The following is a 16,254-nucleotide window of genomic DNA, read 5'->3' as shown; positions in this document are numbered from 1 at the left end:
AAAATGTGTTCGTTTCCATTATCAGTTACTGGCAATTGTCCAGGAAAATCAATGGAAATTCTCTCCATGGGAGCTCCAGATATAAGTTGTTTGAGATGTCCTTGCCTTCTTCCGTAGAGCATATTTGTTAAGAACAAGACTTGCAAAATTTGCACCATCTTAGAATGTCCTTTTTGAAACCTGACCAATAAAATTTGCGCCTTATACTCTTGAAAGTTCGATTAGCACCCAAATGGCCAGCAGTGCGCAAAGAATGTAGCTTATGGAACAAATCCTGCCTCAAATTTGATGGGACATTCAATTAGATATGCTATTCTTCCGATTTACAATCCGGAATCCAACGGCGATAAAGAAGTCCATTGTCTATAAAATCAAATCCCATTACGAAATTATGCGTTTGGTCACTGTTGATTCAGGCATGTATTCTTGAATGTCAGATTTGTGAGCTGAAATTTGTTTCCATTTCAAAACAGCAAAAATATCGGGATGTTTATTCTGCCAAGATTTAATTTGCTCATTTGTTAATGTATCTAGCCAATTACAATCGGAACTGTCGAGTGACAAATGAATGGGCTGTTTTGAAATTGCACCCACAATAAGATTATTCACAGCTACATCTCCATTGGTACCACAATCAGAACAAACCTATCGTTTTCATTTGCGAACTTGAAGTGACAATACATCAGCATTGTCATGTTTCACGCCAGGGTTGTGTTCAATCATAAGCTCCAAGTGTTAATATCCATCTTGCTAACATCCCTTGTGGTTCACGAAAATTGATCAACCATTTGAGAGCAGCATGGTCTGTGCGAATTCTAAAAAGTCTTTCGAGAAGAAAATGATGAACAGCCCACACCACAGTATCACCACAGTAAACTCGCCGATTGTTCTAGGAAAACTAAGAATTGGGGTTGATGTCAGACAGAAGGATATTGTCCATCATCCGTGCAAATGTCGCGGGAGCATTCGCTAATCCAAAAAGCATCACTCCAGAGTGAAAATGACCATGACCTGGGATGCTGAATGCTGTCTTTTCGCGGTCTGCAGGGTCAGCCTCCACCTGCTTGCGAGGTCAAGAGTTGAGAACCATTGTGCACCGTTTAAGGACTCAATGATATCCTCAATACGCGACAAGGGATATGCGTCTTTGTATGTGACATTATTGGGCAATCTGAAATCCACGCAAAACCTGGTAGAACCATTCTTTTCAGGAACTAGGACAATGGGAGAAGAATATGGGGAATCGCTTGGTTCAATGACACCCTGGGCCAGCATATTATCAACAGATTCCTCGGCTATCTTCCTACGCACCCACCCCATTCGGCGAGAAGCTTGCCGAACAGGCGGTGGTGTGGTTGTGATGATTCTATGCTTTACTGCTGAAGTACGGCCAAGTTCACCATCTGGCCCTACAAATACATCATGGAATCCATAAATCAAATTAACCAATTGTTCACGTTGATTCGGGTTAGATCCTCGACGGAATTGACCATGTCATGTAGATGCTCTGGTAATTCAGAAGCTATAACCTTTCAGATTCGTCAACTTGAATCTGTGCTACTAGTTGAAGGTGTGCAATACCAAGCAAAGATCCAGCCCTGATCTTAAGTTGTCTGCCTTTCTGGTTGAGCGCTAGAATTGGAATAGTGGGATTTTCAGGGTCCACCACAGAAGAGATCAGCTGAACGCCATCATCTGCGAGGAAACAAGAATTCAGCGGTTCAACTAGAGCAGCGACATCAGACAAATTGCTTTTCGGCCATGGGCGACTAAGCTGTGCAAGGATAACAACCTTAGAATATGGCGGTATCGTAACATCTTCGCGAACGGTTACACCACAACACGGTACAGACTTTTCAGTGTACAATTTAATTTCATGACTTCCTATCATCATGTGTCCGGATGATAAGTAAAGAACGCAATCATGTTCTTGGAGATAGTCCATGCCTAAAATGCCATTAGACATGACTAGGTTGGCAACAACGACAGTGCGTTGCGTACAAAAGAATAAATAGATAAATCAACCTCCAATGTACCCAGTGGTGATAAATCATGCCCTCCCACTGTAACAAGAGATTCTTCGAGTGGTGCCAATTGTGCTTCCTTCTCACCTATAGCCTCAAAGATGGAAATGCCGAGTAGTCATAGCACCGCTGTCTACAATAAAATTGAACGGTTAATTGTTTACAAGCACCTTTGCATGCCAACTATTGTCATATTGCAAGAAACAAATATTAGGGTCTATATTCTGGTTCGTTGGTCCGTCATCAATAAATAATTCAGTGAACACTGTGGACCTCAAGTCCGCTGAGTGTCGTTTAAATTTGCGGTAGAAGAAGCAGTTGTGGCGAGATTTTGAAGATGTAGACAATCCCGTTTAAGATGACCAGTCTGTTTGCAATTGAAACATGCCTTGCAATCCCTGCCCATATGACCTTGTTTAACACAACGAGGGCACGGGTTGCGTGGTGTACCATCAAAACTGCAATTATTGTTAGCGCGTGGATTAACATATCCTATAATCTCATCCAGTTTCTGATACTGTAACTTGATACTGTCTTCGAGAGAAAAGTCGTTTTGCTGATTAACTACATTACCAGTATTACTCTGTTTTACTGCTGCAATGCGCGGTTTAGATATGTCCTTCCTCTTATAGTGGTTCGTATCAACAGAGTAGTGCACTAAAAATGCAGTGCACTAAGTGCAGTGTCGCAAGAGATAAAGCATTTTTAAAAGTATCAGGCTGTTGCATGGTAACATGTTTGATCATGCTTTCATCGGTTAAACCGGCGAGAAACTGCGATTTCAAAATATCTACTTAACCAGTAATTTCAAGATTTGGGTAGGCAAGAATAACAAGCTCTTTCAACTTGTTACTGTAATCCCGTGGCGCTTCATTTGGCTCAATCCTACGACAATGAAATGTAGAACGGTATGAGCTCTCATTCCCAACAGATTTAAAGAACTGGTTAAAATGAACCACAATATCCCGATAGCTAGTACGTTTCCTATCAGGTAAATCTTTCAATACACTAAGAGCCTGCCCTGTCCTACAAGTAGCCAATTCCAATGCCGCAGTGTCATCATCCCACTGATTATAACTGGCAACCAATTCAAAATGGCATAAATAACTGGGCCATGTCATGACAGTTGATCCATCAAAATACATTGACTTTTTGATAATTCTTGCCACCATCGTAGCATTAGCCGTGTTATTGAGAACGCTACGGCTAACGGTGTCATTTAGGACATTGCTAGCGTACACTGGAGGAACTACTAAAACCATTTTCGGTCTAGTACTAAGTTGTCCTCTGACAACCTTCGGCCACTCTTTACCATTATGGATCAAAAAAGGAAGTGTAGGCGCACGGTTACTCACACGACCATCCTCCAAAAATTTCACTTCTAACCGCTTTCCTTATGGCTGTCCATCTACTGATCCAAAATCAGAAATTTCATCATGATTGAAAACAGGCGCTGCTTTTGGAACAATCGTTGCTCTGGTTGGAGTAATCAGGCTAATATCTGGGTCATGTGAATGGGCTGGATTTTCTCAGGATAAGCGACAGCACACCAGTTAATGTTTGTGAATGATTTGTCGCGCGTTGGATAAGTGTTTCTCTCTCGTATATTGCCTGGTTGCAGGTGTGACATTGCCATGCATCATTGTCCATTACGTCTCGCAGTGTGAAATACAAAAGACCCTCGCACTCGTACCCAACGATAGCTATTGCAGGGAAGTTGTTCCAGGGGTGGATTGTCTATCTTGACATTAAAATTATTACCGGTTTTTGAAACCGCGATTGTCTAATCGATGATGAACTCCTATTTAACTGACTCATTTGTCACATATCTGACTGAAACTCTGCCACTGTACTCAATCACAGTTTCGTCGGCCAAAAGATTTCGGCATGAATAAAGATACTTTTGGCCAGTTGACAATAATTTTTTTTACCATTTCATCTATTCTGTCCCCTCTTATCCTGTTTTGCTCGTCAGTTGTACAACAGTGTAACATTGCTTGGTAGAGAAACTGATAACGATTTTGGCTCAGGTTTATTTAAAGAGAGTTGTTTGAGAGGGCTGCTTAGTGCTCCGTTACAGATACAGTTGACAGCTCCACGATTCCCATGTTGAGAATCAGACCGATTGGAACATATATCTCGGCTGTAGTTTGCTCCAGCAATTTTCGTACATGCGTACTTATTGGTGTCCTGTGCAATATGGCTTACGAGGTCTTCATTGGAAAATAATTGAAATTTTGAGAAAATTGTATTTTATTAATTTTGTAAAAACTACATGTACTCAATACTCACGCTGATAACCTTCATCCGTTCGTTCTTAATCATTCGGCGTCGGGAAAAAAAAGCTTTGAAATTGTTTGTTCAAAAAGGATTAGTGCGAACGAAACTATTAGGATCATCCGTAATTAATTAACAACATGAACTGCAAACGATGTTAGCCTATTCGATATTTAATATGATGTGATATGTAACAAGAGAGCTATGCTCAAATATATGGACACGTAGCGCCACCCAAGAGAAATAATTTTGATGACGTCATAGCGGGAAAAAAGTAATAGCCTTATGGAGAAAAATTTTATCTTTAACCACTGAAAATTTCAAAGCAATTGGTCCAGTATTCGAAGAGAAAAGCGATTTTTTAATGATAATGACGAAAGAAAATAATAACAACAAAATTTTGAAACGATCGTTATGGCCACTAAACGTGTCCAATAATGAACTATTAGTACTTGAATATTGTTGTTTTTCAATCTAGATGATTTTTTTTGCCAGCGGCGCAGTAAGCAAATAAAAAAAATTGCGGCACAATCAAATAAACAAAGTTATTCTGCAAATGTGGGTGCGATGGATGTGTTTTGAGGAACAAATAAGATGGTTCCGTTATTGCCAAGCACACTCGCATTTCGTCGTTCATTCCAAGAAGTTGCTTCTAATTATTGCATTTAATTCCAATCAAAGCAGAAATTCCGTGTTCACACAGCTATGAAGATGAAAATGGCAAGATTATTTTGATGGCTTTTGCACCGGTGATTGGATAGGATTTGTGGGCAGATAGTCAAAACTTGTTTCCCTGTTAGCCTAACTGAGCGCGCACGTCAACATGGTGGAAAGTGGACGTCTTGTTTACAAATACAACATAATCCAATAGAAATATATCGTGACAATCACCCATACTACATATTATCGTTTACCTAATGCAGGGGTCACCAAACTTTTTTGACCGCGGGCCAGGTATGACTCAAACGGTGTTGAAACGGGCCGGACAAATATTTTTGTCAATGCAATACAATAAATTTCCAAAAGTTGGGAAATCCATTCAATTTATTCAACAATATGGATTCTACATTTCTGAAGTCTTGAATATTAAATTCTATATATATCGCAGAAGATTCCATTACATTTGAACCCGCGTACATTTGAACCCATGACAATTGCACCTGTATGCTATTGCACCTATGGAATTTTTTTTGTTTCACGGATAGTTGAACCCATACTAACCCTAACCCATGGGTTTTAGCACCCGCATATAGATTGAACCCGTGGATATACGCATGGGTTCAAATGTACATGGGTTCAAATGTACGGTCACCATCGCAGAATATAGAGCAAGAACATCATAGCAAAACAAATAGGCTATACAATATTTCTAGGCAACTATCATGAGTTTAGCTGTTAGCAAAACAATTGCTGTCATAAATATCCACATGTAAGCAGTAAATATCACTTGTACTATTAGCGCAAAATGCACGTTAGACGTTCATTTTAGTACGAGAAACGTACACAGCAACAGTTTCGCCGAAAGCACGCGCCACGTGTGCATCCTTCACAGAAGACGCTGCGTACCGGTAGAGAATTTTAGCCTATTTTATCACAACTATGTCTAGACAATTTTTTATTACTGCAATTAAACTGAAACTCCTAAAAAGCAAAATAATGATTGACTTATTTGAGTAATTTTTTGAATTTCGGAATCACGACCAAAAACTAACGAATAAAATGTAAAATCGCGAAAACGAGATATTGTTTGAAACCACGGCTGAAAATCTGTCCGAGTGACGAATGTGTCTGAGCGAAAAGGTCCATTGTTACGTCACGTTTTGCATCTTGCTGATTGGCCAATGTTACAAAATAAACAAGGAAGTCGATGATCGGGGAAACATCCCTAGGAAAAAAATTCGCCATTTTTTCGTGTTATTGCTGATCTAATGATAGTGCGCACTCGAGTCTCAAACGCTTGCCCGCATGCCTATGTGTAATACAAATAGCTTATTTTATAGAATTCGAAAAAAATCCGCGGCACACCTGAGATCTCTCGCACACAGTTTAAGAGACGCTGGTTAAGGGGTACTCCCGTAGTATGTGAACCAATATGGCGGACACCGGAACGTAGTATGCGTACCAGGTTAGGATTAGGCCATAATTTCAGGTACAAATACTACGGGAGTCACTCGGCTAGTCCCCAAACTCGTAATGGAACTAAAATAAGGAAAATTGGAATAAAATTTTGGACTAACTCTAGCCTGGTACGCATAGGCTACTACGTTCCGGTGTCCGCCATCTTGGTTCACATACTACGGAAGCACGGTTTAGGCACTAGAGACTAGACACTATTGGTTTTGACTGTTGTCCGGTTGTGGGAGGTTTTAGCCTTCAAGTGACGTGACGCCATTTCAAACTTTCTGCCCTTATTGACGGTACACTATGTTTGGCTAATATATCTCACTTATACAATGTAGAGGGCCCCACTCTTAATCTGTTTCTTTTCATTTGAAACATTCGACCGAAACTTAATTTAATAGAACTAGACTCTTAAACTTCTTAATGACGGGTGACACTTGACTAGAGTATTACTCTACTCGAGGAAAAATGAAAATTTGGCGGATCCCAGCAGAAAACGGTAAACCGCAACTCCGGGGTCCGACTACACCAGTTGTTGTCAACCTTTTAAATGTGGCAGAATGCCAATGAAACATTCTAATGCCCCGAGGAACACCTGTTTGGATGATTTTTATTATTGTCTGATCTGTACAAACTATATATATATATATATGTATATAATCAAACCTGATGATTGCAATGCAAAATTATTTTCAGAGTGTGGCATGTCTAGAATAGTGACAAACCTGATGTATCTGATTATTCTTAATTAAACAATAAACATATAATAATATAGACTTTCGAATTTTAGTAAAATCTGGCGGAACCTCTGGACTATTCTGGCGGAACACTGGTTGAAAATCACTATACTGCACAGTCAGCCATCGTACAGAATGTTAATTTAGGTGTCTTCAACTATTGTTAATTTATCGGCCTTGTGACAACATTACATCTTCGATCAAACTTATTTTTGAACTCACGAAGTGTTTTATCGGATTTAATACATATTAGAACTAATAATTTTGCTATATATTCAAACGAACACAATGTCATGGAACGTCCTTACTGTCAATATGGTGAATATTGTGTATTGGTGCTTATAATCTTACACCACCCAACTCTCGTTTTCGAGAGTGCGAAGTGCCGCGATCTTAGAGGAATTTTCCCAATTTGGCTTATTTATGGATCTAGCCGACAGATTTAGTATCATCTCAGGTAAACCTAAAAATATTGAAAAATACGAAATAAATATGAATCCAATGTCCAATATGATGCCTGATTCCTATACTAAATGCATTGGCTTGCGCGAGACCGCGCTTGTTGATAAACATTCTATACAATTCAAAATCCATTTTGACAGATTACACCAGCATTTCAATTTCTCTGTGTTGTTACATCGAACAATTTTTGCAGTTTGTTAACATAACAGCGTCAATAACTGCTCATGGTGGACACCGTCACGGAAATTCATCAGCCGAATTGATTTCCTATTACTTTACCAATATAGGCCGTATTCATTACGCTACTGTAAAAACAGTTAATTTTTCGTTAGTTTAAAATCAGCGTATATACGGTGTTCAATGTTTTTTTTTGTGCGGAAAATGCAGACAGTTACGTTTTAGAACTTGTGAAACGCATCATTTCCACGCGCTCAGGATATGACAAGTTTGACTGAATAGATATTGAAAAGCTTCAGTATCGTAGATAATCATATTTTGGTATTGCTTCTGCATTTTTTAACAGTTTTCAATTGTCAATTGTATGGAATTGGGTGACAGAAATTTTCGACATTTTGAGAAAGAAGTTGGACAACCTTTTGTCTGGACTCAATGATAAAACAGAAAATGCATTTTGTTCATGCCAGGCGTTTTATGATACTTCAAACGCGAGATGCATTTTATAAAATCGAAAAAATGGTCAACCGTGAAAAGTGCACAGCATACATGAGCTTGTCATTATTTTTAAGCATTCTATTTATCATATTTGTCTCCCGGATTCATGTCGCCAGCAAAGATACAACAACGTTTCCTTCTGATTCACAGTTTACCAGTGAGTGACATCATTATTTGTATTCTTCCGATTTTTTATTATTAACTTACAGAACGTTGCTGTGCGGCAGCATGATGACATATATATACTTGCAGTGGGCAAAATTTGGGAACAACATTCAATCTTATTCCGAATCTCGCTATCATTTAAATATATCATTCTTCACTTTTACATGTACCCAGCTCGGTGTATATCCTATTTGTTCTTCGCAATAATTTTCTAATTCAATTAATAAGGTACTGGTGAATGTGGACAATTTCCTTGCATGGGGAAGACAATGTGTGATGATATTTATGATGGATTTCTTAAAATTGACAAGACAACACCGCCATGGAAATGTAAGAGTTGTATATTAACAGCCTCAGCAAATATTTTTATAAACTACGTAACTAATTACTCAACTAATTTTAGATAAATCATGGACAATATTTCGCGGAGTTCTTGTCAATAGGCACCTTGAATTTAGACGAAAGAATTGTACGATACGTTTGCTCGAGTCTGAATCAGTAAAATACGACACCAATAATATGGACATAGGAGGAAGCTTAGGTGCATTTCGAACAACAGTTTGTCAAAATTTATTGGGAGAAAACAAGTGTAGAATTAATGATACAATTCATGATTGGCCAATACTTAAAAGGATACTCCGTTCAAAAGGTTAGTTTTCGTACTTATTTATTTTCGATAAGAAATAATTAAAAGCAGTATTTTTTGCAATTTTACTTTTTGATTAGACAAAGATTAGACTTTCAAACGATAAAGCGATTGTGAGATATATCTCTCAGAGAACAACAAAGTGCGCCATCTTGTTGATACTGTAGAAAAGCGGAAGAATCATTAAATTACAGAAAGATAGTGTTACAGACACTATATTAAAGTATATATCTGTTGAGTAATTAAAATATTACCGAACCTCCGAATGTTACGAACATTTAAAAAAAAAATTGTGTTGAGTTGTGATAAATACCTTTTGTACCAATTATATACCAATAGTTAAATTATTTTAATATTTCTAAGGTATCTTGAAGGCAGAATTAATACGAGATTTTTCCCCTCCATTAAAATGTGCAACACAGAGACTGGTAAACCGCATCGTTCGTAGAACTTCATCCAAAAGAAATGGACGAATGACGCTACAGGACTTAACTTACGCTGATAAAGCTTCGCTACTTTTTAAATTGAGATTTGCCACGGGTTCTTGGATGCAGGTAAACCAGGTTCAAACTTTTCTGTCCGTCAAGTAATGCAAAATTACAGTATATTTGACGAGCTTCTGATTGATTGGAAAATTATACTAATTTGTGTATTTTTCAATTGAAAAGCTGGTATTTGGTAAAATCTAAAATATAGGTTTTGGCTGGATATTTAATAGCTATATTAGCATTATCCAGCTTGTGTTATTATTTGACGAACACAACATTTAACGATGGTGTAGCATCTAAGCAGTAAGAAATTTAATCTGGCCTAGTTTGTGATATCAATTTAAAAAGAATACAGTGAAATATGTTTCACTAAAAGGCCCTAATGTTTTCTTGGAAGGATGCATTCCCATCAAACGAAGGTTGGCCATTTGGATTAACATACGGAACGTGTGGAAGAATTGCAATTCATGCTGAAATGGGTACTATGACACTGGCGGAGGCACACAATCTACCTTGGAAACTACGGTTAGATTTGGCGGCTCAGGTACTATTAATTTATATGTCAAGATTTACTAACTTTTACGAAGTGTACAATATACAATGATGTATGACTACTGGAGGAAAAAATGGAAAACTATGCCGTGAAACAAGATAAATATAGCGTCCGACATATCAAGCTGTTATATCTATGGTACTAAAACAGCATGGAAGTAAAGTGAAAGTAGAAGAACATATAAAGTTTCATCAGAAAAGAATTATGATCATAAATAAGTTCCATTTTCATTTTTTTTCAGCTGATGGAAATGGCGTTACAACTTTTACATAGTGATGATAAATATTTGTTTTTAATTGATAAACTCTCACTCAACGATTTTGTTATTTCAAGAGAAGGAAAACTTAAAATAGTAAATTCCGATGATGTCACTGTGATTGATATTGCTGAAAGTAAACCGAGTAAGAAAGTTAGATTGTTTTTTGCGCAATTCATTTTTTCAAACCTTTCGTTTCCTTTATCTCCAAACAATTCTCACAGTATTTTTTTGCTTTTATTTTCATTCAGATAACGAAGATGTAAATGATGATTGCAAAAATGTACGACACGATCTCAACATAGTTTTTGTTTGTGGTATATTGTTTTCCAAAAACAACAGTATTGGTCTTCTCCATGACCCTGAGGAATCCGTGGTCTGTTTTAATTGGGTGATAAATTAAGCTTTCTTCAGGTTTTATCGTTTTTAATTTACTTAATTATATTCTTCAGGCTTTTGTAAGTCTGCTGACAGCATTACTCGACGTTTGTTCGAACCGTTCGCCTATGCCAGGATCAAAGTTCTTTGCTGGTGATAATATCGATATGGCCAAAAATATTAACAAACTGTTTTTGAGTGTTCGTCCATGTTCGGAAGAAGTCCCATATCGATTTCCAGAATGTCAAAGCATGGATGAATCTGGTGAAATATATCACATTCCTTGGCAAGAAGTTGCCTAGAATGACAACCAAATTATTGAAAACATACTATTTGTGTCAAAAAGAAGAAATTAGAGTCAGTTGTGAAAGTGTGCAAGGTCACAATTGCGATGGAGAAGACAGTTTCTAAAATAGGCGTGCTTTAAATTTTGCAAAATAAAAAAAAATTCACTCTTGTGATTTTTCAATCGTCGGTTGTGATTTAGCATGAAAACCTATGTTGGTCGCAAATAGTGAATGTATTTACGTCGTTTTTACCTACGTTATTACTAAATATTCCTTAATTATTCATCTGAACTAAACTTACTTGCTTCGAATATTTTTATAGACTTTGTTTAAAAATTGTTAGCATTCTGAGGCATCGCACCAAACAGACAAGACCAACAGACACATACCTAGTAGGCAATGATTCAATTCAACCGCAACCTTATTTATCCTTATTTTATCATCACGTCTAATGATTGTCTTCTTTCCGAAGTCCTATCCTAATAATCTCAATCTAATTCTTAACTAATCCTGATGATTTCGCTTACCCTTAACCCCCCATCTTGTCTTTTACGACTAATTAAATAATCCCCATTTCACTGCACATCCGGAACATTTCAAGAATTGGAGCTAGCCTACTTGTCGTCATTTATTTACGATAAGCCATGGCTAACAATTTCTATTCTCGTCACTGTTTTTGTTTTGTACATTACTATCTCGGTAAATATCGCTTAACACAAATATTGAAGAACATCTCGAATCACTAGGGCTTCTCACAGAAAAACTATATATATGATGCATGTTATCAATATCATCCCATGGTGGATTTACCCATTCGTTGACTCTGGTAACAAAACAAATACAAATTGTCCTGGATCTCCGTGATTGAGTCAATTCTGTGTTGTGAGTAAGATCCTTTAGCAAAGTCTGTAATGAGGGCTCCGTTGGGCCTATCACATTATGTCTAGTGGACTTTGAGAATCCTAAAATTGGTTTACCTCAATTGTTAGTTGGACAGTCTAGTGGACTTTGAGAATCCTGAAATTGGTTTACCTCAATTGTTTCCAGTCTTGATCCAAACGTTATATACTGATATATGTTAGAAGGATAAACTTATACGTCTTTTAGCGCGACAGTGGTGCGTGTAACTATTCTACCATTACTCTTTCCTCTTCAGTTTGGAGTTTAATATCTTGCTCTGAGCAAACTTGTATAAAGAGAAAACTTTTCGACTGATTATTTTTTTACCCACCTCACAATTGTTAGATCAAAATATTAAGTTTTAGAGCAGTTCAAATGTAAATTCGGGATGCACAATCAGTAGCAAAGCCCCCGAGATTCAAACACTAAATGGTATTTGTACATAATTTATTACAAATAACGTAAGTGTGATTAGTATTATAGACAAAGAAAATGTAAAGTGCCAACCAACAGAAAGGTAACCCTAGGTAGGTAACAAAGTCAAAGCCACCTCAAACGAGACAAGAGTTTAACAAGTAGGCTACATGAGGAAATATGGCACCGGACGTTGGGCCTGACACATTTACAGGACTGCAGCGTCGGCGTCTGGATTTGCAGTTTGGTTTGTTGTATCAATATTAGAGTCTGAGCAGGAGTCGTATTTTCGAACTCCCCGGAGTCGGAAATCAAATCATAAGTTAATTTTGAATCCCTGGAGTTGCTGTAGACAAAGAATTCTCAACGGTAAACTAAAGTCTGCATGCGCCAGTTTTTGTTTTGAACGTTTGGTTATTCTCAGCACGTGGAGTTTCAATCGGAGTCAATTCCTTCAAACTGAACTCGGGATTTGAAGTCGGGATTGTATGATGTTCATCCAATTTGTTCGAAGTAGCAAGATTTATGGGAAGCAGAATCGTGCTTTATTTTTACATTCTAGTCTGTTCTAGTTCCGACAATTTATCCACACATGTTATTTCTTCACTTTCAAATTACACATTAATGGTGAAGAAATGCCATGCCGAAGTATAATCCTACTCCTTGAGACGCGTATGTGTGATTTCGGCCATAATTCCACGGTTTCACTCCGACTTTGTCACCTGGATGCAAATAGAATACTCCAGCATGGTAATTCGAATCGTAGGATCTTGAAAGAGTTGGTATTCCACTTTTTGCTGTTGATCTGTGTGTGAAGTTAAATGCATACATTGAGACAGATTATAAAAACCTATCAAATCTTCTGGACAAAAAACTTACAGAGTGTACCTCACAAAAATGAAATTTTCGAAAATTTTATCGATGATATTTTCATGCATATTCATATGCTTAGTAGTCTTTTATACATTGGCGCGTTAGTTTAGCTTTAGTTCAACAAATCCAGAGGTAGGCTACCCACGATAGCCATCACCATACCCACGAAGGTGTGGTTAAAGTTTTTGTAAACTATCTGCCGAACAGGACATATGATTATCCCATACTCAGTAGGCCGTGAAATTAGTGGTTATCTCAAGTCTCGGAGAATCGAATAAAAACGAGCTCACTTTAAGAGAATCAATTGTTTTGTTTTCTACAATGAAATTTCCGTATGTCAAACTCCAGTAGTGACTACTCATATACTATCACATTCCAAAAACTCGCAAATATTGACATATTGCACACGAAAGCCTTAATTTAATTACGTACAATTGCTGTGTATTCAGAGATTTCATAAGTACGGATTCGTCTCCATTTCCAGCTGCTATTTTGACGGTTTCATGGCCAATTTTAAACAATCCGTGTCCAGAATAGGTGACCTGTTTACAACAATGAATGTAACATTTAATATAACTGAATATATAAGTAACTGCGTTAAAATAGGATTATGGAATTCTTCCACAATACAGATGAGTCATTTGATGAAACCAAGTAGTTATTGCCGAGAATCCAAAGATTCCGAGTCTAAACCTGATGAACATCCATAAAAATTCCATGCAACCTGTGAATACACCATGTAGTATCCTCTTGTGTTGACCACAATCAAGGTTCCAGTTTCAGACTCATCCAATTCCATAAGAGAGAAGGAATTTTGTCCCAAAGTCCAACGAAAAAAGTTACCTAAAATATTTGAAAGCATTGAATATGTTTCCTTATCCACAAATTGAAAAACATTTCCAACATGACTTGGAAATGGGTTTTGGGTTGAAAACGCTCACAAAACAATCGTAAAACTATATTTAGTTAGTTGACGATTTTGTGGTTTAATATTTCAAAATAAGGCATATCATCGGATTCGACAATGTATGCCCAACTTATTTACGATGAGCGGGCTTTGTGATTTCAGATCTTGTGGAATAATAAATGACAAAGGAAAAACAGAGAGAGAGGGCATTTCCGGACAAAGAGAGGTTGTTATATCTTAAAAAGCATTTCGGCCACTAGGTTTAAAATAATTTAGTTTATACGAACAATTATTCATATTCTCAGCATTTTAGCTCTTTTCGGTAAACAAGGATTACGTTGCATGTAGTTAGAATGTACGTATGCTGTGTTTGTTTAACTGCATCCAATACATAAACATTCGCATTGTTATCCACTAACTATCTGTTCTCGCCTGTATATGTTTATTGTGTTTTTGGGTAATCACCAATACCATATATTAAATGGATCGGTTCAATCCCACAAAGCTGAAAAATTGAAAATCCTAATGATGCATGAAGTAACCACAAAAATAAAATAAATCGAAATGAAAGTATCTAATGGCATTAAAAGTCACAGTAAATCAAGACGAATTTTGTAGATAGCTTACCGTATTGCGGTATCTGATTTCCGTAAGTTCGGTCGTTCGGCCCCGCGTGCCCAATGAGATGTGCTGCAGGATAATCCCACTGACCTAAAATGTGAAAGTAACTTTCAAATAATCTACAATTCGACGAAAAATTTAATTCCAATGTTTTAAAAATTGATTTTCTTACTTGTCCATTCCCTTTTTGCTCTTCTTAGTATATCACTATTTTGTTTCATATTCTGCAGTGAAAAACTAATTGTTAGAAAAGTATATATGTAAATAGGCAGTTACTCTATTTTTAGTCACATTTTAGTGTTTGGAACATTTAAAATGAATTTCAAACTAAATTTATCAGTATTATCTACCTCTTCGACATCTTGAACTTGCATTTGATCCAAATTCTCTTTCTCTTTTTCAATCGCTCTCACTAGAACTGTTACCTGGGTAGAAAAAATATAACTTAATACATGAGTATATCACTAGAACATAATCAAGTTTAGCATAAACATTAACCAAGAATAGCATATTAACCTGAGTTTTAATCACGAACTGAGTGTACAACGCCATGATGCCAAATCCCATCATGAAGGCAAACAAATATAAAGATACTGATGAAATAGTAGAATTATAGCTTGTATTCTTTTTTTGTGGTTTTGTTTGCGTTAAATATATTTCGTATTCGGCGACACCACTGCCATTTTCAGAATGTTTCGGGGCAACCATGCTTTGTTTTTGTGTTTTCTTTTCCCAAATTATCACAAAAATCTAGCCATACAATGAAAAAAGAAGAATTAGTATTCTGTGAAATAAAAAAAATGATTATTATGATTTACTTTAATTATGAGGCAACTAATATAGATCAGGAGGCAACAGCGCCACTGATACATAACCTTACATACATAAGCTTTTTAGAGACTTCCAACTAAAATGATATTGACCTATTTTCAAGAATATTCTTCCGTTTATACAAGTTTCTAGCTTTTACATTTTGTGCTACTATAGTCACATTCCTAATAGTTGATAAAAATCGACTTGTCTTTTACTTTACATTTATATTTCTCGACTGGAAAACAAGTCGCGCGAACTGACGACGTGCTCTTTCTAGTTGAAGTGGTATAGTAAGAATGTTTTCGCAATATCTGTTTATTTAAGGAAAAGAAGTTGACTTCCTGAAAAGGCAATACAACTTCCGATTGGCTATTTTCTGCAGAGAACAACGATGGCGCAAGTGAAAATCTTTCTGTAAAAAACAAATTTTAGCAAAGACGTGTTTACGCGAAAATGACGCAATGATGCAAATCCTTGAAACAATTTTTCATTTATTCATGTTATTGCATTTCCACCGCTTTGTGTTGTAATACAGTCAAACTTAAAGCTAAACAATTGTATATATATACCCCTTTATAAATTGCGATATCTGAAAGATTGTAAATGTTACTTCAGTAGAGAGGGTGGAAGATATAATTCGACCCCAGGTCATCCATCTTT

The 16,254-nt window shown here is 36.8% G+C and overlaps 2 protein-coding genes across 2 annotated transcripts; one reads left to right on the top strand and one right to left on the bottom strand.

Moving 5' to 3' along the window:
* The first annotated feature begins 8,040 nt into the window (after positions 1-8,040).
* On the top strand, positions 8,041-11,149 carry LOC120340970 (divergent protein kinase domain 2A-like). The gene is made up of 8 exons (XM_039409373.2): positions 8,041-8,450; positions 8,687-8,788; positions 8,862-9,107; positions 9,468-9,658; positions 9,990-10,136; positions 10,387-10,546; positions 10,653-10,777; positions 10,854-11,149. The coding sequence occupies exons 1-8, from the start codon at positions 8,231-8,233 to the stop codon at positions 11,079-11,081; spliced, it is 1,419 nt and encodes a 472-aa protein (XP_039265307.2). The 5' UTR covers positions 8,041-8,230; the 3' UTR covers positions 11,082-11,149.
* A 1,713-nt stretch (positions 11,150-12,862) lies between these two features.
* On the bottom strand, positions 12,863-15,561 carry LOC120341085 (uncharacterized). The gene is made up of 7 exons (XM_039409516.2): positions 15,298-15,561; positions 15,132-15,206; positions 14,954-15,005; positions 14,788-14,871; positions 13,978-14,096; positions 13,686-13,795; positions 12,863-13,185 (listed from the first exon to the last, which is right to left on the bottom strand). Exons 1-7 carry the CDS (start codon positions 15,487-15,489, stop codon positions 13,002-13,004), a joined length of 816 nt encoding a protein of 271 aa, XP_039265450.2. The 5' UTR covers positions 15,490-15,561; the 3' UTR covers positions 12,863-13,001.
* Positions 15,562-16,254: the final 693 nt, after the last annotated feature.

This window comes from Styela clava, chromosome 14 (genome assembly GCF_964204865.1).
Source record: "Styela clava chromosome 14, kaStyClav1.hap1.2, whole genome shotgun sequence".
Lineage (NCBI taxonomy): Eukaryota > Metazoa > Chordata > Ascidiacea > Stolidobranchia > Styelidae > Styela > Styela clava.
Note: the sequence above shows the minus strand (reverse complement) of the source record. Positions and strands in the feature narration are given on the sequence as shown.